This window comes from Carettochelys insculpta, chromosome 2 (assembly GCF_033958435.1).
Source record: "Carettochelys insculpta isolate YL-2023 chromosome 2, ASM3395843v1, whole genome shotgun sequence".
Taxonomy (NCBI): Eukaryota; Metazoa; Chordata; order Testudines; family Carettochelyidae; genus Carettochelys; species Carettochelys insculpta.
In genome coordinates, this window is record NC_134138.1 from 1972810 (window position 1) to 1998600 (window position 25791).

General features: G+C 63.1%; 1 protein-coding gene across 4 annotated transcripts in view; it reads right to left on the reverse strand.

Annotated features, from left to right (window-relative positions):
* The window catches only part of OPLAH (5-oxoprolinase, ATP-hydrolysing), a 29679-nt gene extending 8608 nt beyond the window's left edge, over positions 1 to 21071 (reverse strand). Inside the window, exons 1-21 of one of the 4 annotated variants that reach the window (XM_074986423.1) lie at positions 20806 to 21070; positions 20221 to 20412; positions 14192 to 14306; positions 13878 to 14001; positions 13334 to 13529; positions 12827 to 12992; positions 12467 to 12605; positions 12012 to 12079; positions 11670 to 11935; positions 11230 to 11342; positions 9385 to 9555; positions 6333 to 6470; positions 5958 to 6096; positions 5403 to 5515; positions 5012 to 5163; positions 2048 to 2208; positions 1831 to 1932; positions 1362 to 1536; positions 946 to 1130; positions 650 to 796; positions 107 to 241 (exon numbers count right to left, since the gene is read on the reverse strand). In XM_074986423.1, coding sequence (XP_074842524.1) covers positions 107 to 241; positions 650 to 796; positions 946 to 1130; positions 1362 to 1536; positions 1831 to 1932; positions 2048 to 2208; positions 5012 to 5163; positions 5403 to 5515; positions 5958 to 6096; positions 6333 to 6470; positions 9385 to 9555; positions 11230 to 11342; positions 11670 to 11935; positions 12012 to 12079; positions 12467 to 12605; positions 12827 to 12992; positions 13334 to 13529; positions 13878 to 14001; positions 14192 to 14306; positions 20221 to 20412; positions 20806 to 20979 — 3171 coding nt within the window. In that variant the 5' untranslated portion in view covers positions 20980 to 21070. Of the gene's footprint in view, positions 1 to 106; positions 242 to 649; positions 797 to 945; positions 1131 to 1361; positions 1537 to 1830; positions 1933 to 2047; positions 2209 to 5011; positions 5164 to 5402; positions 5516 to 5957; positions 6097 to 6332; positions 6471 to 9384; positions 9556 to 11229; positions 11343 to 11669; positions 11936 to 12011; positions 12080 to 12466; positions 12606 to 12826; positions 12993 to 13333; positions 13530 to 13877; positions 14002 to 14191; positions 14307 to 16580; positions 18737 to 20220; positions 20413 to 20805 lie in introns of those variants that run through there. The other 3 variants (XM_074986426.1, XM_074986424.1, XM_074986425.1) reach the window with 3 other exon arrangements.
* Positions 21072 to 25791: the final 4720 nt, after the last annotated feature.

Here is a 25791-nt window from a genome sequence, read left to right on the forward strand (position 1 = left end):
CTGGGGCCGCACCCCGAGACCAGCCCCAGGCAGAGACGTGCAGCCGGGGCGGGGCAGGGCAGGGCCAGGTCAGGCCTTGGCAGGGTCTTGGCCGCGGGCGCCACACCTGGTTGAGGGGGATGTCCTGGCCCACCATGCAGCGCAGGCAGTAGATGAGAGCCGAGAGGGTGATGGCGCGGGGCGAGTTACTGTTCCCATGCACCTCGTGGCCACAGCCGGAGAAATCAAACACTGCGCCGCCCTGCAGACAGCCGGGGGCAGTTGTGGGTGGGGGGCCCAGCTCCCCCCTCGGGGTCAGCCTGACACGCGGCTCCCCTCCCCCCGCAGGGATCAGCCCCACCCGGCTCCCCTCTCCCCTCGGGGTCACCCCCCCGGCTCCCCTCCTGCAGGGATCAGCCCCACCCGGCTCCCCTCTCTCCTCGGGGTCAGCCTGGCACCTGGCTCCCCTCCCCCCTCAGGGTCAGCCCCACCCGGATCCCCACATCAAAGTTGCTTCACACCCTCGCTCTGCCCCCTCCCCTACAGATTCACCCCCCCAGGGTCACCAGCAGCCCCCTCCCTGCTCACCCATCAGCTGGGGGTTTACCTCCACCCCAGCGCACACCCCCCAGGGTAACTCCCCTCCTGCTGCTGGCTCCCTCCAGCTCACCTCCTGGGGGTCCACCTCCACCCGCAGCCGGATGGGGGAGCCGTCATCCATGTGGTCCAGCGCCTGCACCACCATGGGGCGCCCCACTGCTCCCCGGCTGGCGGCAAAGCTCCTCAGCATGTCCCTCACGGCCACCTCTGCGTTGGCCTGCCGGGCAGGGGGCAGTGAGCCGCAGGGCGCAGGACAGGACGCAGCCCTGGCCCGGGGCTCCCGCTGTTCTGTGCAGAGGTCGGTGCACAGCCGCCCCCGCAACCCAGGCGGGGCCCCTGCCCTGCCCCCCGCGGCACCCCCCTTACCTGGATATGCGCCATGTAGGCCTGCACCACCTCCAGCCCGTACTGGCCAATCAGCTCGCTCACCAGCTGGATCCCCTTCTGATTGGCCGCCACCTGCGCCCGCAGGTCCGACAGGTTGGCCTGCAGGTTGCGGGTGCTGCTGCTGCCGGGGAAGGCGCCGGGAGCCATCAGGGCCTCGCTCACAGCTGCGGAGAGGAAGGGCAGGCGCGAGCCGGGGCCTGGGGACACAGCGGCACTACGGAAGAGCCCAGGGCAGGGAAACTCCCGGGTACAACCCTGCGCCTGGGCTCAGGGACCCAGCCCAGCCCCCTGGTGCGGAGAGGGCTCCCCGCACCTGCCTGCAGATCCCAGCCAGGGCTCCTCAGCGGCTCCCCCCAGCTTGTGCACGGGCCTGGGTCTGCCCCCAGCACACTCACCCTCCTCCTGGAAGACTCCGCCCTTCACCAGCTTAAAGGAGATGAAGATGGCGCCTTCCTCCTGCAGCACCGTGGAGTGGGGGGGCATGGAGCCGGGCGTGATGCCGCCGATGTCGGCGTGGTGCCCACGGCTGGCTAGGAAGAACACAGGCCTCGCCACCCCCGGCCAGAACACCTGGGAGGGGAGAGATGCTGGAATGGGGGCTGGGGCCCACATGCCCCAGGACAGCTCCAAGTGGGGCACGGCAAGGGATGGGTAACCCCCACATGCTGCCGCTGCCCCAGGGCCACCCCTCTACGCTGCTGCCACCAGCCCCGCATAGCCCTGCAGCGCCCATGGGGTTGGCCCAGGGGGAAGACATCTGCCAGCTCAGGCCTGGGCTCCAGGGCTGCCCCAGAACGGAAACCTGCTCCCAGCTGGAGCCGAGAGGGGGAGATGCACCCAGCGGCCCCAGCTAGGGGCACTCACAGGCGTGATGACGGTCAGGTCTGGGAGGTGGCTGCCCCCCGCACAGGGGTGGTTGCTGAGAATCACGTCACCTTCGTTCAGGTCAGCCCCAAGGTTACGGATCTGAAACGGCACCAACAGCAGAGCTCAGGGGCCGCCGAGGGGCCCAGGGAGCCACAGCCCCCTCCCTGAAGGGCAGAACACAGGCACAGAGGATGCCCAAGGGGGCTGTGCCCACCTGGAACTGGACGGTCTCCTGCATGGCTCCCAGGTGCACGGGGATGTGGGGTGCGTTGGACACCAGCCCCCCGTCCGGCCCAAAGAGGGCGCACGAGAAGTCCAGCCGCTCCTTGATATTGGTGGAGACAGCCGTCCTCTGCAGGATCCGGCCCATCTGCTCTGCAGGGCGAGATGAGGTGACTGCTGCTGACCCCAAGGAGGGAGCTGTTCCTAGGAACTCCCAGCCCCACGGCACCCCACAGCCATGTAACCAGCCCCCCAAAACCTAGACAGCTCAGCAAGCAGGCACAGCCCCGCTCCACAGCTGGCACCAGGGGCTCCTCTCTCCCTCCCGGCCCCATAAAGCACAAACGGAGGTAAGTCAAGTGGCGGAGGCGAACTAGGCAAGCCAAGAAAGAATGTGAAGACACAAAAACTAACAGCAACATTTTTGAAGTATCTCGGAATCAGGAACTCTGCCAAGCAGCCGCTGGGCCCTGGCAGCCGAGGTGCTAAGGCAGCACTGAAGGAAGATAAAGCTGGTGCAGACAGCTCAGTGAATTCTTTATATCGATCTTTGCAGCAGAGGCGGCAAGGGAGATTCCCGCACCTGAGCTCCGCCTTTTACATGACGAAGCTGAGGAATAGCCCCAGGTTACAGGGGCCTTAGAGACAGTTTGGGAACAAAAAGGATGAACTCAGAAGCAGATGGAGTTCACCCAAGATTTCAGAAGGAACTCAAGTGTGAAATTGTGGAACTCCCAGCTGCGGTTTGTAACCTATCATTCAAATCAGCTTCTGCACCAGATACCTGGTGGGTAGCTAATGTGATGTCCATGTTTAGAAATGGCTCCAGAGGTGATCCTGACAATTACAGGCCCCTATGCCTGACTTCAGTACTGGGCAAATTGGCTGAAACTCTAGTGAAGCACAGAATCTTCAGACGTGGATGCACGTGGTTTGCTGGGGAAGATGAGCACAGCTCTACAAAGGGAAATCCTGCCTCCCCACATGACTGGAATGGTTTGTGGGAGCCAACGAGCAGGTGGACGGGGGCTCCAGTGGCTAGAGTGTACTGGGACTTTGAGAAAGCCTCTGACAAGAGCCTTCACCAAAAGGTCGTTAGCTAAGTCAGTTGTCACAGGCAAAGAGGGACAGCCCTGGCCAGTCCAAAGACAGGAAGGAGAGGGCCAGAACAACGGCCCATTTCCCAGAGGAGAGGGGTGAACATCAGGGCCCCCTCCAGCGTGACTGGCCCGGGAAAGGGTTAACAGGGAGCGCCAAGGCTGCAGCAGGTACTAAACCACTCCAGGCAGAGCAGCCCAAAGCAGCCTGCCCAGAGTCTCAGAACAGGTGGCTGCAGGAGACGATGCAGTCACGAGGCCCAGGCGCCTAGTCTCACACCCAGGCTGCCGTAGGAACAGGTCTCAGGCGGCGCCTGTGCCCGGGGAGGCGGGCGCTTGGCACACTGCGAACAGGTCACACCCAGCGGAAGTGCTGCTGGGGTGGTGTAGAACCCCTCCCCCGCACGCACACGGCGAGCCCGGCTCTGAGCGAGCGGGGCACGGTGAGGAGGCTGGAGCGCTGCAGAGCCGCGGCTGGGCTTGCCTGGTCAGCCCAGCAAGCCGTGTCACCCACACCTCAGACCCTGCCCTTCCGCTTTCAAGTCTGCGCAACAAGAGCCGGGGAAGCCCCAGCCTGGGCGACGCACCGGCCGGTCAGAGCAAGCAGCAAGAGAGGCAAAAAAGCAAACGCCATTCTGGGCCGCAGCCACAGAAGAGTCACCACCACGGCAAGGATGCTCCTGGGCCAGAGAGCCCAGGGCTGGCAGCAGTGGGGCTGGGGGTAGTGGAGGGGGACCAGCTAGGGCCAGAACTGGGATCAGAGACAGGCTGGGGGGCCTTGGCGGGGTCCCACCCCAGTCTGGCAAATGCCCTTGTTGGTCCCAAGGTGCCAGGCCAGGAGGTCCAGCCTGTATTCTAGGATTCTCTGCTTGGGAACCACAATCCCAGTGCTACGCACAAACCGTCGGGGTCTGATTAGCCGCTGCCACTGGAGAGAGACGCTGGAGCCAGCGTGGAGTTCTCCGAGGACACCCGCCCGCTCCGTGTGCTGCTCAGCCAGGAGAGCTAACGAGGCTGGGAACCCCTGGGAGAAGCACAGCCACGAAGCAGGATGCTCCACACCCTGCTGGCTCTGGCTGTGCCCAGGGCCGACGTGTGCAAAGACCCAAGTGCTGGAAACAGGTGCAGAAGAGCAGCACGAGCGATCGGGGGGCCAGGGCTCAGCTTAGCAGAGAGAAGACAGCGGGACACGACCAGGGACGTATCATTCCCCCCTTCACACAGCACTAGAACCAGGGTCACCCCATGACACAGACGCAGAGGCCCAGGGTTCAAAGGGACCACCAGGGCCGCCCGGTCTCAACCCCGCCCCGGCGCAGGGCTATTGTGTGCTCAGCAGCCCGAAGAGGCAGCAGGTTGACAGGCGACAAAGGGAAGTGGCTCCTCGCCAGCGCACAGCCAGCCCGTGGGACTCCCTGCCAGGAGCGGCGCCCATGGCCCAGACACCAAATGGGAAGTCCCTGAAGGACAGGTCCCCGCCCCCGCCGGCTACTAGCCAGGGCAGTCAGGGGACCACCGCGTTCGCCGGGTGCCCCAAGCCGAGAGCAGGGTCCACCGGGCGACTCCCTGGCAGCCCGGCCCTGGCTGAAGACGGGACCCTGCTCCAGCGTCTGTAGCGAAGGGTTTGCCGGGCTGTACCCCAGCCGACCCAGGAGCTGAACTGCCGAGCGGTGCCGCGGGGGCTGGCGAGGCGCCACAGCCCCCGGCCAAGGGCCGCTCTCCCCAGGGGTGGCTGAAGGGAGCCTGTCTCAGGAGGCAGGGAAGCCCCAGGGCTCCAGCCCCCGGAGGGTCCTCTGGGAGCCGGATGCCAGGCACGGAGGGGGAGGGGGAAGGGAAGGGGCTCCATGCAGCCGCCTCACCTGCGATGCCCATGAAGCGGTGGGAGAAGATGGAGAGCTGCACCGCATCCAGCTCGGTGCCGAGGCGGTGCCGCTCCTCAGCGCCCACGGCGATGCTGATGTCCCCGCGGCGGGTGATGGAGGCCCTGCAGCCTGGCTCGATCAGGATGGTGCTGAGGGGCGAGGCTAGGTTACTGCGCAACCCCAGGGAGAGCCCCACTTCCCATCAACCCCGTACCTCCGTCACCAGCCTCCCGCCAGACTGCCCTGCCGTGCCCATCAGCCTCTTGTGCCGGAGCACTCCAGAGCCTGGGCTGGCGGCAGCCCCCAGCAGCGCCAGCCCCCCCCGGCCGAGCCTCACGACACCGGGCACACAACCAGGAGTCCTGGCTCCGGCCTCCCCTCCTGCCACCTGTTCTTATCTACGATGATGCTGGGACCAGGAATGGAGTGGCCCCAGGTCAGATCCTCCAGCAGGTACACGCAGGTGTCCAGGTACCCATCCTCGAAGTAGCAACGGGTCACCTGCCAGGAGAGGAGGGAATGCCCTGAGCGTGCCTGGGCCCAGCCCCGTCCCCCCTAGGCTTCCCAGAGCCAGGAACCCCACCCCACGCCCTGCCCCCCAGCCCCGGCCTGACGAAGCCAGAACCCCTCCCCCATTCCTCACGGAGACAGGACCCCGATCCCCTGACGCCCCACCCGCCTGCGCTCCCTGCCCCCAGCACGCTCCAGGCCTGCCCTGCCCTGCCCTGCCCTGCCCAGGAGGGGGCCTCTTATGCCACATGGTGCCGCCTGGGCAGCCCCAGGAGGGGACCCTCGCGAGGCGGAGCCAGGCTGTGCCGCAAGGCGAGGAATGGGGGAGCAGCCGCAGCTCACCGGCGGGTGGGACGGGGATTACCCAGCCCGATCCCCTCCCCCTGGGCCGGAGTCCGGCGCTGGGGAGCGAGCACGGCCGCCTGGCTCTCACCGTCTCCACGCGGGCGGGTCTCCCGCTGGCCGCCACCAGCTCCTCCTGGCCGATCCCGGTGCTGCCGCTGCCTCGCACCCGCACGTCGTCCACCACCACAGGGCGCCCAGGGATGGTGAAGCCAAACTCCTTCTGGTACCTGCAGGGCCAGGCAGCCATTACCCTGACAGGCGGCGCCGGGGCCGGAGCGACGCCAGGCATGGCTGTGCAGGGCAGCCCAGGGCCGCAGAGAGCAGGGCCTGGCAGTCCCATGGCCCGTCTCCAGCAAGCTGAACCTCAGGCCTGGGCCACGCTGCCAGCCAATCATCCCGGGAGCACCTCGGGGCCCAGCTCTCCCCCACCCCTAGGCCCGGCCGCTGCAGGGCGGGCGCCCACCGGCTGGAGAAGGCAGCACGGAAGTCCCCGGCTCGGCAGGAGTCGGAGGTGGCTGGGTGCCCCTTGGCTGAGCACATGAGCGCACAGTCTGTGCGTGCGTAGCGCAGGTGCAGGAAGGCCTCCGTGCAGATCTGGGACCTGCCGGGAAGAGAGGGGTTAGCTGGAGGGGTACGCAGAAAGCTCGGTCCCCTTCTATTAACGCGCTATATACGCTATCAGGCAGTAACACGGGGGAGCCAGTCGACACACATGGGGAGCCCTGCGTCTAGCTGTGGGCCCCCCAGCATGGACACAATGCGGATGCATTGGAAAGGGTCCAGCAAAGGGCAATGAAAATGATGAAGGGGCTGCAGCACATGGCCTATGGGGAGAGGCTGAGGGATTTGGGCTTGTTCAGTTTACAGAAGAGAAGACTGAGGGGTGGTTTAATAGCAGCCTTCAGCTTCCTGAAGGGGAGCTCTAAAGAGGAGGGTGAGAAACTGTTCTCAGTGGTGTCAGACGGCAGAACAAGGAGCGATGGTCTGAAGTTGAAGAGGGGGAGGTGTAGGTTGGGTATTAGGAAAAACTTCTTCCCCAGGAGGGAGGTGAAGCACTGGAATGTGTTGCCTAGAGAGGTGGAGGAATCTCTACCCCTGGAGGTTTTTAAGTCCCGGCTGGACAAAGACCTGGCTGGGATGATTTGGTTGGGGTTGATCCTGCTCTGGGCAGGGGGCTGGACTCCACGACCTCCTGAGTTCCCTTCCCGCCCTGGGATTCTAGGATACTGGTACAGATACACTCCCTCTCAAGGGGGTCCCCTTTTTCCTATGGTAACAGCAGCACTTCACCAACAAAGCACCTAAGGAGGTGCCAATCCAGAGCTGATGAGCTTTGCTGTGAATGTTCTCACCAGCCTGGGCGCGAGGGCTGCTACAGCATCAGGCAGGGACAGGGGACTTGCTCACATGACCCACTCCATCTTGGGACAGCAAGAACAATGGGATTCCCTCCCTGTAGGCAAGGGTGTCAAGAGGGCCCCAGGGTTCCTCTGTTTTGTCATCAATCCAGCTCTGAGGACAGGACCAGGAGCAACGGGCTGAAACTGCAGCAAGGGAGACTTGGGTTGGACATCAGGGAAAACTTCCCACCTGCCAGGGTGGTCAAACACTGGAATAAGTGGGAGGTTGTGGAACCACCATCCCCGGGGATCTCTCAGAGCAGGTGAGGTGGACATCTGTTGAGGATGCTCTGGACAGTGCTTGGTCCTGCCATTGGGGCAGGGGACTGGACGCGGTGACCTCTCGAGGTCCCTTCCAGTTCTAGTCACCTCAGGAACATCTTTGCTATGAGCTGAGCCCAAAGGGACTCAGGACCCAGCCCAGCAGAGGATGTATCCCCAAAACTTATTTGAAGACAGCAGCTTATTCCAGCTGCACTACAAGCCTGCACCAAGCCCTTGTAATCAGCATATGTAGCTGGATTCCTTTAACAAGTTTAGTCTCTCTTTTCTTCCCTCAGTGGTTAGAGCATGGGCCTGCTAAACCCAGGGCTGTGAGCTCAGTCCTGGAGGGGGCCAGCTAGGGCTCTGGGGCAAATAGATTAGGAAAAAAAAGAAAAATCTGTCAGGGATGGTGCTAGGTCCCTTCCTGCTCCATGAGACAGGTGTATCTCCACATTGTGATTCTAAAGGACGGGCCCAGCTTGCTCTGTTGGATAAGAGCAGGTGTGTACGTGGCCCTGGGAACACGGCTGCTCCTTTGGGACTGGAAGAACCCGCTCGGATTTGTACCAGAGAGATGGCCATGTTTGTCTGTACACCAACACCACAAAGCAACAGAGATGCAGCACTTCAAAGGCTAACAACGATTTATTCGGTGATGAGCTTCCGCGGGACAGACCCACTTCTTCAGATCAATCCCATTTCCAGTCCAGGCTGACATCCATAAGGACAGAGGACCAAAAACAAAAACAAATTGCAATAAAAACTGACCATTCAAGTAGGATTGAAGGAGGGGGTGAGAGGTGGGGGGATGTTACTTGTCCAGCCTGAGAAAATTATGAGCATCAAAGGAAGAGAAGAAGTTTGATGCTCATAATTATCTCAGGCAGGACAATTAACATCCCGCCAGCCCTCACCCCCTCCTTCAGTTCTATGTACTAGACTTGTCAGTTTTTATTGACATTTTTTTTTCCTTTGGTCCTCTGTACTTATGTCAGCCTGGACTGGAAATGGGATCGATCTGAAGAAGTGGGTCTGTCCCAGGAAAGCTCATCGCCAAATAAATCGTTTTGTTACATCTTCAAAGTGCTGCATCTCTGCTGCTTTGTTCTGTTGGGACTTAGTGAGTTTGGTTTTCAGAACCTCTCACCCGGGTAAGGAAGGGCCTGGCTGTGGCACCAAACAAGCTGGAGTGTGCAGGGGAATTACTGAGATAAATTCATGGAGGTTCAGTCCACCCATGGCTAGTAGCCAGGCTGGGTGGGGATGGTGTCCCAGCCTGTCTGTCAGAGGCTGATGACTTCCTGCTCTGTCCCCACCCTCTGGGGCATCCGGCCTTGGCTAGATGGACCTTTGGGCTCACCAGCGTGGCTGTTATGTTCCTACTGGTGTGACTTCTTGCTGGCCAGTGCGCTAACACAAGGGTGGTGTGACTTGTTTGGTGCCATACAGTGAAGGAGCCCCAGGCTCGGGCTCTAGATGGCCCCGTCTTCCAGCAGTTCACCCTGAATGGAGACTCAGCCGTGCCCCAGAAATCTCCTTTATGGCAGTGCTAGAGAGCGTCTGCCCCAGAGGCCCCCACCGCCCCCATCTCCCCCCCCCGCCCCGAGAAGGGGCTGACGGAAATCCCTGGGCCGAGGGGGAGGGCTGGGCCCACACAGGGCCCACTCTGCTGCAGGCACTCCAGGAGGTGGCTTTTCCAGTGTGACAGAAGGCCTTGGTCTGCGACTCTCCCAGCGACGCCCCAAGGCAGCTCTCGCTCCAGGTGACCCGAGGCCCAGAGGCAATGGCAGCACCTGCCGGGCCAGCGCCCCGCTCTGCCCAAGGGCAGCCCCAGGCCGGCGGGGCGGGTACCTGGCAAAGCCCTGGGCCTGCAGAGCTCGCGCACACTCTGCCTCCAGAGCTGCAATGCGCTCGTCCAGCTGGGCGTAGGTCTCGGGCCCGTAGCGCAGGGAGCAGGGCTCCTGGGCCTCATGCACCACGTCTGCCAGCGCCAGGCCGTACGCCGAGAGGATCCCGCTGTACCTGCCAGGGAAGCCCGCCTGAGGGTGGGGCCACCTGTCCCTGCAGCAGGGCTGCCCTGTCTGTGCGGGACCAGCGTGGCCACAGGCTGGTCCCACGGCGTGGGGCCAACCCCCCGGGGACCTCCCACCGCCGCACCTCATGGGCCCCTGGCCAGCCTGGCCCCCTGCAGCACCCCACTCTCGACATCACAGCCCGTGGCCTGCTTCACACAGCCGCCCCCAGCACCCAGCCCTGCTCCCCCCGGGCCCCGCTCCCGGTGCCCAGCCCTGCTCCCCCCAGTCCCCGCTCCCGGTGCCCAGCCCTGCTACCCCGGCCCCACTCCCGGTGCCCAGCCCTGCTCCCCAGGCCCCGCTCCCGGTGCCCAGCCCTGCTCCCCCAGCCCCGCTCCCGGTGCCCAGCCCTGCTACCCCGGCCCCGCTCCCGGTGCCCAGCCCTGCTCCCCAGGTCCCGCTCCCGGTGCCCAGCCCTGCTCCCCCCGGTCCCCGCTCCCGGTGCCCAGCCCTGCTCCCCAGGCCCCGCTCCCGGTGCCCCCCGTACAACACCCAGCCCTGCTCCCCCGGCCCCGCTCCCGGTGCCCCCCATACAACACCCAGCCCTGCTCCCCCAGCCCCGCTCCCGGTGCCCAGCCCTGTTCCCCCGGCCCCGCTCCCGGTGCCCAGCGCTGCTCCCGGTTCCCAGCCCTGCTCCCCAGGCCCCGCTCCCGGTGCCCAGCCCTGCAACCCCGGCCACACTCCCGGTGCCCAGCCCTGCTCCCCAGGCCCCGCTCCCGGTGCCCAGCCCTGCTCTCCCGGCCCCGCTCCCGGTGCCCAGCCCTGCTCCCCAGGCCCCGCTCCCGGTGCCCAGCCCTGCTCTCCCGGCCCCACTCCCGGTGCCCAGCCCTGCTCCCCAGGCCCCGCTCCCGGTGCCCAGCCCTGCTCCCCCGGCCCCGCTCCCGGTGCCCAGCACTGCTCCCCCGGCCCCGCTCCCGGTGCCCAGCCCTGCTACCCCGGCCCCGCTCCCGGTGCCCAGCCCTGCTCCCCAGGCCCCGCTCCCGGTGCCCCCCATACAACACCCAGCCCTGCTCCCCCAGCCCTGCTCCCGGTGCCCAGCCCTGTTCCCCCGGCCCCGCTCCCGGTGCCCAGCCCTGCTCCCCAGGCCCCGCTCCCGGTGCCCAGCCCTGCTCCCCAGGCCCCGCTCCCGGTGCCCAGCCCTGCTCCCCAGGCCCCGCTCCCGGTGCCCAGCCCTGCTCCCCTGGCCCCGCTCCCGGTGCCCAGCCCTGCTCCCCAGGCCCCGCTCCCGGTGCCCAGCCCTGCTACCCCGGCCCCGCTCCCGGTGCCCAGCCCTGCTACCCCGGCCCCGCTCCCGGTGCCCAGCCCTGCTCCCCAGGCCCCGCTCCCGGTGCCCCCCGCAGCCGCCAGCCTGACCTGCCAGCCGAGGTACAGACACTCCAACCAGCGCCCCCCCCAAGCAGCCAGCCCACAGGCTAGGCCAGAGCAGAGCCCCCCACACCGCTCAGGGTGCCCCAGGGAGCCGCAGCGCTGCTATCGCAGCCTCCCCAGGATCTGCAGGCTCCTGCACCTGCTCTCCCCAAAGGGACCCCCAAGGCAGGGGGCAGAGCCCTGCCCTGCCATCTGGTGCCCAGGGGCTCAGAGAGCCAGGCAGGCACCGCGCCCTCCCCCGCTGCCCGGTACCTACTTGTGAATGAACACTGTCCTCATGCCCAGCGCACGGGCGATGGCGCAGGCGTGCTGCCCCCCGGCGCCCCCGAAGCAGGCCAGCACGTGGCGCGAGGTGTCATGGCCCCTCGCCTGCCGCAACCAGGGGTAGCGTCAGGCTCAGGGACAGAAAACTGAGCTCCCCTCCCCTCCCCCCAGAGAGCCAGGGACAAAGCCCCCCACCACAAGACCAGGAGCCGAGCCACCCACCCCCCATGATCAGGTCCTGGGGACACTTCCCTTGGCCACAGCCCCTCCCGGCCCCGCCCTGTGGGTAGCACCGGGGGGCTGGCTGGTGCCCTGCGGCAGAGCTAGAAGCTGCCCGGCTCCAGCCTGACTCAGCTCCTGAAGCCAGCAGGGGTGTTAGGAGGTCTGGCAGCCCCGGGGGGTGGGCAGGCTCAGCGCGGCCCCCAGCCCTACCTGGGTCAGGGAGCGGATGGGTCGGCACATGGTTTCATTGGCCACCCGGATGAAGCCCATTGCCACCTCCTGCACGGTGAGCGGAGGGCGGCCCGGCGCCTGGCCGGCCAGGAAGGCGTTCACGCGGGCAGTGAGCTCGTGGAAGGCCTGCAGGGCAGCGTCCCGCGAGAGCGGCTGGTCCTCCTCCGGCCCGAAGATGCAGGGGAAGTAGTCAGGCAGCAGGCGGCCCAGGCACAGGTTGGCGTCAGTCACGGTCAGGGGTCCCCCTGCAAGGAGTGGTGGGTGAGTCGCTGCCGGCGCCCACCTGCCCTTACGCCCGGCACAGCTGAGCCGCAGCCTCACCCTTCCGGTAGCAGGCGGGACCAGGATGGGCCCCCGCGGACTCGGGACCAACCACAAAGAGCCCGGACCTGGCAGGGAGAGAGGGGGACATGTCACTGCGGCATCCGCCAGCCCCGGCACACGGCCCTGGGGCAAGCGCAGCAGCTGCCCCTCAGCAGCGCCCGCAAGGTGGGGCAGGCAGACACCCACAGCCCGGGGCCTGGCAGCGGGGCCAGCACAGGTCACGTGCCAGCCCCAGGAAGGGCCAGAAGATCGCCAAGGAGAACCAATGACCGAGAGCCCCAACACTTGCCCCCCAGGAGACAACGCTCCCTCCGGACCCCACAACCAGACAGCACAGCGCCCCAAGTGCCAGGCTGAGGAAGGGGGGGCCAGAGAGGGCCGGGGAGGGGGCCGAGCAGGGGAGCCCCAGGAAAGGCGCAGGTAGGGGCCTGACAGCGCAGGCAGACACCCACCGGAAGAAGAGCTGGGACCCACCGCCAGCCGCCACAGTGTTGATGTCCAGCTGGGGGGCCTGGATGCTGATCCCGGCCGTGGTGGCCTCGAAGACGTGCTCGTATTCACCGGCGTAGCGGCTGACGTCCGTCGAGGTGCCTGCCAGGGTCCCAGGTGGACATGTTGCCCAGAGCCAAACCAGGCCAGCCCCCTGGTTCCTCGGCCTGCTGCCACCCAACGGGCTCCAGCCCAGGACCTGCTGCCTGCCCGAGTGGGGTGATGCCGCCAGCACCGAGCCTCAGCCTGGACCGGCCCGGCCCGGGGAGCCCATCCGCAAGGCCAGACGGGCCCAGGGAATGGCCCCTGTGGGCAGCACCCACCTCCCATGTCGAAGCCGATCACAGGCTGCCCCTCCTCCTGGCTGTAGGTGGTGACCGCATAGCCCACGACGCCGCCAGCGGGGCCGGACAGGATGGCCCGGGAGCCACTGAACTGCCCCATAGGGGTCAGGCCCCCATCGGAGCGCATGAAGAGCACCTGGAGGTCCTGCGGGGGGCACCCGAGAGCACAGGTGAGCCCGGGGCCAGGTGGGCCCCAGCCCGGACACAGGGCGGCAGCAGGTGGCCCCACGGCCAGTGGCAGTGGGAGGGGGACACGGCGAGGCTGAGGCCAGCCCATGTACCCCGGGCAGAGAGGGGACCAGGCACAGAGACATGGACATGAGGAGTCCCTGCAGAGGCGGGGCAGAGCTGCCAATGGCCATCTGGGGGGCCAGAAGAGCCACACCCGGGTGGGTCGGAGGTGCAGCCCTGAGGGCCGTTCAGGGCAATGCCCACCCAGCTGCCCCCCAGGAAGGCTGTACACTGAGGGCCATGCCCCACGCTCACCTGGAGCTGCTGGGTGAAGCTGGCGCGGAAGCTGTCCAGGTAGCGGCTGATGCAGGGTGTTAGGTAGGCATCGGCGCAGGCGGTGTACCCGCGTGGCACCACCCGCACCATGGGCGTCACCGCGGAGGAGAGAGAGATGTGCTGGAAGCCCAGCTCCCGGGCCAGCGCCCCCACCTGCTGCTCGTGGCCTGGCCAGCTGCCGGGGGAGGAAGGGTTGGCTCCGGAAAGGGGCAGCCAGCCAGCAAGGCAGAGGCACCAGCTTCCCCGGACCAGGGCGGCCCTGCGCCAAGCCAGCCAGGAGGGCTCCCCGGCGCTAGGGGCAGGGACGCCAGCGTGGCACCCAGCAGAGTGCGGTGCCCAGCGCCGGGGTGGCTCGGGGCTGTTCTGGAGCTCCAGACCCCAGCCCTGCCCAGCTCCAACCACCCAAGGGCAGGCGGGCAGCACCCGCTCAGGGCCGGGCCGGGCCGAGCCCAGCACTCAGCTCCACCCCACGTCTGCAGGGCGGAGGGCCCCTCTGGGGACGCCGCAGGGCTGCAGGACTCACGCATAGGAGTGGAGGAGCGCCACTGCCAGGCTCCGGATCCCCCGCTCCAGCAGCCGCAGCAGGTCGCTTCGCAGCAGCGCCAGGTCCACGGGGCGCTGCTCCACCAGCACGTCCCCCGTCACGCCTGGGAGGGGACGCGGCAGAGGTAGGGCCCGCACCTGCAGGCGCCCTCCCAGCAGAGGGCCACAGCAGGGCAGTGTGGGAGCGGGCGGGGAGACACCGAAGGGGTGAGGACCGAGCCCCGCCAGGCACTGCCCTGGTACGCATGGGGGGGAGCGAGCTGCCCCTGCTCCCACCTGGCTGCAAACACCAACCTGTGACAATCGGGCCCAGGGCGGCCTCGGGGAGCTGGCAGCCGGCACGGTGCAGGATCAGCCGCTCGTCCACCTCGACCACCTCCTCATACAGCACCTCAGGCACCACCACCGCCTGGGACCCAGCAGAGAGGCCCGGTCACGGCCAGGCAGCAGGGGGAGAGCAAGCCCAGGGCAGGGCCAGCTCCCCGGTCTGGGCACACCCAGGAACTGGCTCTGCCCACCCACCCACGGCTGGCGACAGCGCGACTCACCCTCTCGCTCCCGCGCTCTGGTGTCCTGCGGGCACTGGGGCCTGCTCCCTGGGTGCGCCCGTGCAGCCTCGCCACACCCTGCCGCACCCCACTGACCCCAGCGTCTCTGCCACGGCCGCTCCTTGCAGCTGCCACCCACAGGCAGGCTTTGCTGCGCCCCGCCCAAGGAGAGGGGCTCAGTCCCAGGCCCCCGCACTCAGCCGGCCCCCACCCTGTGTGAGGCCCTGGCGGCATCGCTCCCACCCTTCTTCCCAATCCCGTTTGCTCCCCCCCGGTGGCAGGGGCCGGAATTTTACACTGGGGCTCGACACCGTATTGTGCGCCCAGCGGATCTAGCAGCCCCAAATATAGCGCCGGGGGCCGTGTGAGGCATCTAATGAAAGCGGAGGACATCCTGGATCTGTGGGTGCTACTCAGAGCTCTGCACCACATCAGTAAAGTTCCAGACTGTAGCTCCAACCAAACAAGGCAGCAGAAATGCAGCACTTTAAAAAGACGAACAAAACAATTTATTTACTGATGAGCTTTCATGGGACTGACCCACTTCATCAGATCAATCCCATTTCCAGCACAGGCTGACATCTGTAAGGACAGAGGTCCGAACAAAATAAAACAAAATTACAATAAAAACTGACAAATCAAATGGGGTTGAAGGAAGGGGTGAGAGGTGGGGGGAGGTTAGTTGTCCTGTCTGAGATAATTATGAGCATCAAAGGGAGGGAAGCAGTCCTCGTGATGGGTGAGGGAGTTGTCGTCTCTGTTCATACCACGTTAATGTGTCGAATTTGAATACGTGCTCCAACTCACAAAGCTCTCACTCTAATTTGCTGTTAAATTCTCTGTGTTGCAGGACACAAATTCTCAGGTCTTTAACAGAACCGCCCACTCCACTGAAGCGTTCACTGACCGGCTACTGTGTACAGGAATCCCTGGAGCTACCTGAGGGTTGTGTTTCACACAACTCTTGGGGGCCTTGAATTTCACATAAGTGGGGGAGGGCTTGGGGGATGGGTTGGGGCCCGAGGGAGTCGTGGGCGGTTACGACTGGGGTGGGGGTAGAGCCTCATGCACCTGCAGTAGCTGACAGCTGGAGCCCAGCACATGCTGGGGGGGTCAGCTGGGGATGGGGGGTTGAGCTGGGCAGGTGGGGGATTGAACAGGAGCAGGGGTGGGTTGAGCTGGCAGGGGGGACAGAGCCCCTGTGCACGCTGGAGGCAGCTGACAGCTGGAGCCCCAAGTGCCGCGGAGGGGCAGGGTGAGCTGGGGCTGCAGGAGGGAGGGGTTGAGATGAGCACGCGGGTTGAACTGGGGGTGCACCGGGGTGGGGTGGTTGAGTGGAGCGGGGTTGGAGCCCCATGTACAGAGGATGAGCTGGGGTCGTGGGAGGCGCTGAGGCAGGCAGGGGAGGGGTTGAATGGGGGTGCACCGGGGGGGGTGCTTGAATGGGGGGCAGGTTGGAGCCCCCCCGTGCTGAGCCAGCCATGTGGGGGGGGTGATCTAGGGCCCCACAGGGGGTTGGGACTGGGTGGGGGAGATCAAGGCCCAGGCATCTGGGGGTGTTGGGGCCCAGCGGTTGGAGAGGAGCCCCAGGCGTGCAGCTGGAGCCCCCTGTTGGGGAGGTGAGCTGGGGCCACAGGGGGACAGGAGAGCTGGGGGGGCTGTCAAGCAGCATCGCTCTGGGAAACAGGGGGAAGAGGGTTTAGCCCACCAGGCGGCCCACAGGGGCAGGCAGCTAGGCAAGCTAAAAGCCTTCCCCCTACCTCCGGGAGCGGTGCCCAGTGCGGCTGTGGGAAGCAGGGGGAAGGGGCTCATAGCCTGCCTGGCTGCCTGCAGCTGTGAGAAGCTGGGCAGGCTGAGAGCCCGGCCGCGTTCAGTTGCGCGAGTGGGAAGCCGCCTAAAGTGAGGGTCACTGCATGGATCGGGGGTAAGAGCTGGACCGCGTACTCTGAGACCTTACTGCACCGGGTCCATTTATTCTCTGGCGAAGGTTTTGCCCAGGCTGTCCAATGTACATAGTGTCAGGGCATTGTGGGCACATAATGGCGTATGTAACGTTGCTGGAAGTGCACAGGAATGTGCCTTTGATCTTGTACTAACATGGTTAGGTCCAGCGATGGGATCCCCAGAATACATACGTGGACACAGTTGGCACCGGGGTCTGTTGCAAGGAAAAGTTCGGGATTCATATTACTGTGGTGTAGCCTGTGATTGCTGGTGAGAATCTCCCTCAGCTTGGGCAGCTGTCTATAGGACGGGACAGGCCTGTCACCTAGAGCCTTCTGGAGTGTGGCACCCTGGTCCAGAATAGGTTGTGGGTTCTTAATGATGCGTTGCAGGGGTTTGAGTGGGGGCTGTAGGTGATACAAGTGGTGTTCTGTTGTTGACCTTCTTGGGCCAATGGTCTCTGGGTGTTCGTCTGGCCCTGTCAATTCACTTTTTTACTTCTCCTGGTGGGTAATCCAGTTTATAAATGCCCGGTAGAGGTCTTGTAGTGTTTGGTCTCTGTCAGTAGGGTCAGAGCAGATGCGATTGTATCTAAGGGCTTGACTGTGAACGATGGATTGTGTGATGTGAGGTGGGTGGGAGCTGGAGGTACGTAGGTGAGTGTAGCAGCCAGTGGTTTTCCGGCAGAGGTTGGTGTCAATGTGGCCATTGGTGATTTGTACTGTGGTATCCAGGAAATGTATTTCTCATGTGGAATAGTCAAGACTGAGATTGATGGTAGGGTGCAGGTTGTTAAAATCTCCATGAAATTCTTCCAGAGTCTCGTTACCGTGGGTCCAAAGGATAAAGATGTCATCGACGTAGCGTAAGTAAGGGAGGGGCCCCAGGGGACGAGAGCTGAGGAATCGCTGTTCTAAGTCGACCCTAGAAATGTTGTCATATTGTGGGGCCACACGGGTGCCCATAGCAGTGCCGCTGATCTGGAGGTATAAGTTGTCCCCAGATTGGAAATAACTGTGAGTGAGAACAAAGTTACATAGGTCAGCCAGCAGACTGGCTGTGGTAACACCAGGGATGGTATTCCTGGCCGCCTGCAGTCCATCTTCATGTGGAATATTGGTGTAGCTGCTAGCTCTGTGGTATGTTAGACAATGGTTCAGGGCTGAGCTTCACAACAGGAGGTGTGAACTCAGCCCTAGCCAGGCCATTGGACTGAACAATGAGGTGGGAACCAGATGCTCAGATGTGGAATCCACCTCCCAGAGGCTTGGGACTTGTCAATGGGATGCAGCCCACTGGTCAGGTGACCTGGTCTGAGCTAAGGAATCGAAATCAGATGCCCAGACATCATTCCCACCTGCCATGTAAATGACCAATGGCAGTCTGCCACAACAGCCCACCTGGGCCGGGTGAGACTGACCCTCACAGGACTAGGGGAAGAAGAAAGGGTTTTGTCCCTGAACACAGGAGAGAACAATGAGGTGGACTAAGTGTGCATCTTGGATCTTTTGTCTTTTTGTTCCTGTGCCTGTCTCCAAGGGGCCATGTCCCAGCATGCAGACCCCAGCAGGCCGGATCTGCAATGCTCCTGTGACCTGAAATGGACTTTCGAAGACTTTCAAGAATCAGCAAATAACATCCCTGGCCTGCGTCAGTAGTTATGACTGATCCATGTGAAGTTTTGCTTGAACAATTCTTCTCTCTAAGCCTGTTCTTTCTTTTTTGTTAATAACCCCTTAGATATTAAGTCTAATGGATTTTATGTAAATGTGTTGTTTTGGGTAAGATCCAAGTATATATTGACTGGGGGCTGCGGCTGCACCTTTTGTGCGGTGTTTGGTGAAACAGGTTTAAAGCTGGGCAGTGTGTGGGTTTGCTTGTGCAGCTTCTGGCTGGCCAGTGGGGCTGGCAGAGGTGCTGTGGTGTCTGATTGGATTTACCTTAGCGAGAAGGAGATCCCAGCCTGAGGCTGTGAGTAGCCAGAATATTAAGCAAAGATGCCCTGGACTGATTTCTCTAGCTGTGCCCAGAAACCCCGTCCTATTACACATGGGCAGAAGAAATTCAGTTATGTGCCCCAAGATGTATGTTGAATGAAGCCGCCGCTCAGTCCAGTACAACGCAGATGTAAGTTCTGCTAATTTCAGCCACCGCTGGTCTTAAGTTCTGTAACTTTCCGCAAGCTTTGTCTTGTTTTGTAGCAGCTGCGAGGTCTCGACCACGTATTAGACACCAGTAAGAAATTGTGTGTGGATGCCGTAAGTCTCTCAGGAATCCTGGCTACTCCTTTGTAAAAGAAACGGCTCCCTCAGAGGCGACCCTTCCCGGGTGTGAGTCAGGGAAGCATGAACGTGGGCACGTGCGCTATGGAATCGGTCCCTGACGCCAGCCTCGGGTGGCACTGCTCCTGAGTGCCACGCTGACGAGGGGTCCTACGATCAGCTCACCGCCCCGGACTCCTGACTGCAGCCAGACACGGACGGCTCCGCCTTGGCCTCCTCCGCTGCCCCTCTGCAGCTCCTCACCTGCACGGGTGGCCTGTGTAAGGGGGGACGCGTGGAACCTAAGCCAACAGCGGCCCTGAACACGTGTACCCGAGCGCGAGCCTGCGGTGGTCGCTAGCGGAAGTACGGGACTGTGGGGACATGCACCACCAATAGAAACGTGCTGCTGGCCGTGGGCGGCTGCAGGCACTCTGCTGACCAGCTGGGGGTCGGCGACCGAATTGCCCCTGGGCAGGCGCCCCAGCGCTCAGCTCGCAGGGAACGCTGCCCTGGCGGTAACTCTGGCCCCAGCCGCAGTCACTCAGGGCCCCTCCAGTAACGGCTGCCCAGGCTCCGCCCCACTGTCACACATGGCTTTAAGCCTCCCCCGCCAGGGCCAGGGCCAGGGCCAGGAAGGCTCCGGATACGTCACGCAGCAGAACGCCCGCAGCCCCGAAGCTCAGACCCTGGCAGCTGTCTCGGGCCTGCGCAGCGGCAGGCTGTTCCCTCTCGGGCAGGGCCTCACATCCTGGCCCGCAACCCAAGGCCCAGCAGCTCCACTTCGGCTGCGTAGTGCCCGGGGTCTGCGCTGGCCAACCTGTGCACCCCAACCGAGGGACCCCTGGTCATGCAAGGAGGCGGCAGCCGAGTCCAAGTTCCACCAGCCCCTTCCATCTCGAAGCCGGGCGCCAGAGCCAGCGCATGGCTCCCCCCAGGCTGCAGCGACTGAGCCGCCTGGCCTGGGGCACAAGGCTGGATGGCCACTTCCCGGCAGGCAGCCGGCCTGCCATTGCTGAGCGGAGCCATTCGCAGGGCTGAGGGCTTTGTCCTACAGAAGCCCAGAGGCCAGAGCTTTGCACCTTTCCAGCGGGGCGCAGGGGAGACCCAGGGTAGTGGAAGCTCACGCCCAGCCACGGGCAAATAGCCGGGGGGAGCTGCTGACTGCAAGATGGCAGGTCTGTGGTCAGAGATGGAGTAGCTGCAGGTGTCACGTGGCTCCAGAGCTCGCCAAGGGCAGATAAAGGGAGGCTGTACTGCTGCCAGGAGATTAGCTGTGAAATCCAGCCCAGGCTCCTTCCAGGGGCCCCCAAGGACATCTGCCCTGGGGCAGCTCCCACGCCGGAGTCTGGCGTGCAGCAGCTCACCTGGGCCTGAGGTGCATCCAGCCCCGCCTGCCCCCTGGGCTGCCCCAGAAAGGGCTGGTTTGCACAGTGACATGTGGGAGAATCCTGGCCAAGTCCCAACTGCTGCTGGACCCAGGAGCTCCTTGCCAGGCACGGAGGCCGTGCGGTAGCAGCCTGGCCCGGTGCAGGAGGCCGCAGGGGTGGACGCCGGGATGCAGACTCACCAGGTCGAAGATGCAGGGCCGGGCCTGGCTGCCGATGTGCAGGAGGTCCCGGAAGCCCTTGGTGATCAGCAGGGCGACCCGCTCCCCCTTGCGCTCCAGCAGGGCGTTGGTGGCCACTGTGGTCCCCATGCGGATCCACTCGATCTGCGATGCATCCAGGGGGCGGTCGCTGGGCAAGGGGGTGCCGCATTCCTGGGGGCAGCTCTGGGTCACTGGGGGCAGCGCACACCCTGCAGGGACCCCGGGGCAGGGTGGGGAGGGGAGGCGACGCCTGTCCTCAGCCGAGAAACTGAGGCTCAGGGGGCGGGACCGGGACCTGGGCGAGCCAATGGAAGGGCGGGAACCCCCCACCCCGCAGGCTGGGCCCAGCCTAGGGCCGGACCCACCAGCACAACCCAGGTCTCCCCGGGCCGGGCCGGGCCGGGCCGGGCTCAGGGAGCTGCACCCCACCAGGCCGGTCCCACCCCGCGCCCTCCCCGCAGAACGCCCCGCCGGGCCGGGCCGGGCCGGGCAGAAGCAGCCCCCGGGGCCCGGCCGGGCCAGCACGGGACACGCGGGGGGCGGCGGGCACCGGCCCGGCCCCACCTCCTGCAGCACGCGGCGGATGCCCTCGGTGGGCGCGTCCCGGTACCGGGCCGGGTCCTCGGACAGCAGCTTGAGCAGGCGGACGCGGCCCCCGGGGCAGCGCGCGAACACGTCGGTGAAGGTGCCGCCGCGGTCGATGGCGAACTGGAAGCGGCGGGGGCCGGGCAGCGCCATGGGGGGGGCGGCGGCGGCGGCAACCGGGAGTCCCGAGCTGCGCTGCGCTGCGCTGAGCCGAGCCGAGCCGGGCGGACCCTGCCGGGCCCGGGCATGCGCAGTGCGCGGGGGGCGGCCCCCGGGGGGCGGGCTGCAGCGGTGCGCTGGGACCCCACCCGAGTCACCAGCTGCCCCCTCCCCGCGCCCTGGGCGCCGCCCGGCTCGGCTCGGCTCGGCTCAGCCGCGCACCGCACGGCACAGCCTAGCACGGCTCAGGTCAGAACAGCAGGGCACGGCCGAGCACGGCTCGGCTCAGCTCAGCCCAGCACGGCTCGGCTCGGCTCAGCTCGGCCCAGCACGGCCGGGCTCGGCTCAGCTCAGCACAGTGCGGCAGGGCTCGGCTCAGGTCGGCTCGGCTCAGCACAGCACAGTGCGGCAGGGCTCGGCTCAGGTCGGCTCGGCTCAGCACAGCACAGCCCAGCACGGCAGGGCTCGGCTCAGGTCGGCTCGGCTCAGCACAGCACGGCAGGGCACGGCCCCCCACAGCCCAGCACGGCCCAGCACACTGCACCTGCAGCTGCCCAGCTCGCAGTGCCCCCTTGAAGCCATGGCCACCAAGCCCAGTGACCTGCCAAAGCAGAACCTTATACAGCGGCATCAATAGCGCCTCCTTCAAGGGCAGCATCTGGGCCCTGGTCACCCTCCCCAGGGACCGGGGTGCTATGAAGAGTCTCATGTGCCTTTACCTGCGGGCCAGCTAGGTAGGAGGGGGATCCAGGCGGGAGGACAACAGCAGCACTTACTCCCTCCCAGGTAGCGAGGCAGCCAGGTTAGTCTGTACCTTCCAGAACAAGCAGTCCTGGGGCATCTCGTAGACTAACAGGTACTTGGAGCATGAGCTTTGGTGGGCAACGTCCGGTTTCGTCAGACCCCCACGTATTCACCTGCTGAAGCGGGACTTTGCCCACGAAGGCTCGTGCTCCAAAGGGTCTGCTCGTCTCTGAGCTGCCCCAGGACTGCTTGTTATTTCCATCCCAGGTAATTCCTCTGCTCTGGTGGGAGAAGCAGCAAGGTGTGTGCCCAGGGCAGGGGCTCCCCATTCTCCCTGGGGCACAGGCCCCCTGCAGAAGCCCTGTGGGAAGCGGGGGCAGCTGTGCTGGAAGAGGCTCGGGTTGCGGGGGGTTGAAGAAGCGTGTGTGTATCCTCTCTGTTCTGGCTGGCCGGGGTTTGGAGTGTGTGTGGTGGGGGGTGCAGGGGGTATTAGTGTGTGTGTGGCTGTGATGGTGTGGGGGGTGCATGTAAGACTCAGGCTGCATGTGTGTGAGACAAGCAGAGCAGCTCCCAGCGGCTAAGGATGACCCTGGGGCTGTAACCTGGGCTCGCAGGTAACACCTCTGCCCTGAGCACAGAGCAGGGAGGAGCCGAGCAGGGGTTTGAATCATAGGCAGCAGTTAGAAGCTGGGGGGAGAGTGCACTAGAAGGCAGCCAGCCTGGCAAGGGGGGAGGCTACACCCCAGAGGGGCCCCCCTCGGGGTCCTCTCCCCAGGACGGGTTGGAATGACTGGCTCTGCCGGCTGCACTGACACCTCTGTGCTGAGCTGGGCCTCTGTCACCTCATAAACCTCCTGTGCTACCTGCTGAGTGAGAGTCACTCCTGCCTGCGGCCGGGGGCAGCGCTTGGGGACCCCTGAACCCCGTCACACTGGCATCCCTCTGTGTGCTGCTGGCTGGGATTTGGTGTGACCCTGCTATCTCGGTGTGTGTTAGTGTGGAGCAGGTCTGGGTCCACCTCCCACCCCCTTTTCCTCCTGAGCTCCACTGAGGGACTGAGCTAAAGGCTGGAGAGTGGGGTATGACACTTCAGTTTTGAGGCGGGAACCTTTTAGTTGTGCCCCCCCCCACCCCAGCAGCTGGTTCTGTCTTCCTGCGTCCCTGGCTGGCTTAGAAGTTTTGCCCACGTTTTGGGGTAGGTGGCTGGGGGGGGTGGCTGCTGGTGCTTCCCCAGCGGGGGGCAGGTGGGCAGGTGCCAAAGAGAGAACTTACTGAAAGCAGCTCTCCCGGGAGTCCCCGAGGGAAGTGAGTCACAGTGAGTGATGTCTGGCTGGACGCCTGAACCACATTTACCTTTCATCAGATTCTGGGTGACTTGGCCACACCCTCGGGTTTTGATTGTGTTCTCGCTACAAGTTGTACTTCTCAGTGTGCCGAAATTTCTCAGGTCAGGGGCCTTCTTAAAGCACCCGACCTGAGACATTTTTAAGCACTGTGTTCTTCTTGCATCACGATTAGGAATAAGGATTTTTCTTTGCTCCCATCTTAACCTGCAAACCCTCTTCATTCTCTGGAAGGGTGAGGGGTGATTGCTGTGACTTGCAGTTTCAATGAGGCACTTAAACTCAGAGGAATTCAGTGGAAATACAAGCTCTGCCCTATGCCTGCTGCAGCATTTCACCCCTACTGTTCTGGCTCATAGCAAGGCTGGGTGGAGTGCGCTTTTTATTTTTTATAACTTTGTGTAATATATTTTAAGCTTTTTGTCTTTCATGATTCTCAAAGTTGTGAGAAATTGTGGTGGGCAGGCTGGCCATTTTTAAGGACAGATGAAGTTGAGATGCAAAAAGCACAAGCTTTAAAGCTGCTAAAACACAAGGTGGGGGAGGTAATGTCTTGTTTATTCTGCAGTGGCTTTGAATAGTGACCAGTTAGCCCTTCTGAGCTTCGCAGACCTGGAGAAGAGCTCGGAGGAGTTCCAAAGATTGTCTCTCTCACCAACCATATTTGGTCCAATTAAAGCTCTGACTTCGCTCACTTCATGACTCCCCTCTGGGCACAAGTACGACTACAACAAAACAACAAAATCCACTTTATTAAATGTCAAGGTACACAAAATGAACACCAGGCGCGACTGGCTGATTTAACAATGCGTTCCCTGCTCCATTCCTTCCAAGCCCTGTTCAGAAGTTTATATCGCTGAATTTCAACAAGTTCTCAAGCTGCATTTTCTTGCTTTCCCTACGTGTAGATAATTAACTTATCACTGACGGAGATCTTTAGGATTGCTGGGTACTGTGACATCAGCTCATTTCAAAGTTATTTGGACCCTCCCAAGAACACCCCAGACCTTAGACATTTCAGGTGCCTAAGTAGCCCCTGGAGTGACAGATAAGTTGGCTTCCCTGCCCCATCGCAGTCTGAAATGGCTCTGCTGGTGAGTCAGGAGTGGTCAGAGGGTGGCAGGAGGGCCATGGGCAAGGTGCAGCCCCCATCCCGTAGCATGAAGCTCACCATAAGCTGCAGACCAAGCACCGGGCATAAGAGCCAAGTGCTGCAGCGACAAGGGAGCTGCCAGTGCTGTTTCAGAGCAGCTCCGATGGTGGCAATAGAACCCACTGAAGGGCGAGTGACCCCTCAGGTATGTTCACCTGCTGTTTCAATTCCCAGCCCGATGCCATTCAAACACAGCAGCGGCCTTCTGTGTGTCATGTCTGGGGGAGACATTTAACTTAGGGGTGTGATGGGGTTCAGGGTCCCCAAGCTCTGCACCCGTCCGCAGGCAGGAGTGACTCTCACTCAGCAGGAGAACAGCGGGTTCATTAGCCGACAGGACACAGCGTCGTACAGAGGAGTCAGTGCAGCCGGCAGAGACAGCCAGTCCCATCCATGCTGGGGAGAGGAGGCCCCGAGGGGCCCCTAGAGGTGGGGCCTGGCCCCCTCCTTTGTCTCTCTCTCTCTCCCAGCCCAGACTAACTGCTTCCAACTTCCAGTTCCAATTCAAACCCCTCAGACTCCACCTCCCCCTTTGTCTGCAGCACAAAGGTGTCACCTGGGCACCAGGTTACCCTCAGCAGGAGCCCCACACCCTCTGTGAGAGACACACACACACACACACACACACACGCACTCGCATACCCACAGGTATCCCCCCACTCCATCACATCTCTCCCCCCTTCCAGACTGAACTGAGGGGGGTCACTCAGCCGGTGACCTGGGAAGTTTGGGGCCCTCCCTGTGTGATAGGGCATCGGCTGTACCCTCGGTGCTCCCCTTGATGTGCACCACCTCCACATCGTAATCCTGCTGGGGGAAGCTCCAACTCAGGAGCTTGGTATTAGCCCCTTTTCATGTGATGCAGCCGGGCAAGTCCCGTTTGTTCCCTCAGGTTGGTCGGTCTTCCTGCCTCTGTCTCTGGTCCATCAGCCACATTCTCAAGTCGGGCAGGCAGAGCCCATACAGATGCTGCAGCACCAGCAGATCAAACAGTTCTTCTCCGGTCTGGGCCCTCCCCATCTGCCCACCAGTCCATACAGCTGCTCCATCCAATGTCTGGAATTCAGTTACAGTCCAGTAAAGGAAGGTACAAATGTTTTCCTCCCTTGGCATTTAGCCAGAGCACCAAAATGGTCGTGCCTCAGTTTCCCCTTCCATGCCACACAATAGGTTTGGAATATTCCTCTTCATGTGAGACGTTGCAAGACTAGTTACAGGGAACAATGGTGATGTTTCAGAATTACAAACGCCTTCAGCATACAATTCATTCTTATACATCAATGTCATCATGTTACATGGCTCTTTCCAAACTTTCAGTACATGGTACAATTCTACAGCCTTGGTAGCAGCACCCATTGGCTACAGCAGTCAGCGTGAGTAACAAGAACAAACCCATTGCAATTATACATTTACATTGCTGTAAGTCCCCATGGCTGGATTCAGAGTCACACCTGGAATGCTCTTCCTTGGTGTAACATCCTCAAGAATCTGACATTTTGGGCTTAAATGGCTGAGGCCTTTCTTTGCACCATCAAGTTCTAATCTTCCCCTTGCCCCCTGGGGTGA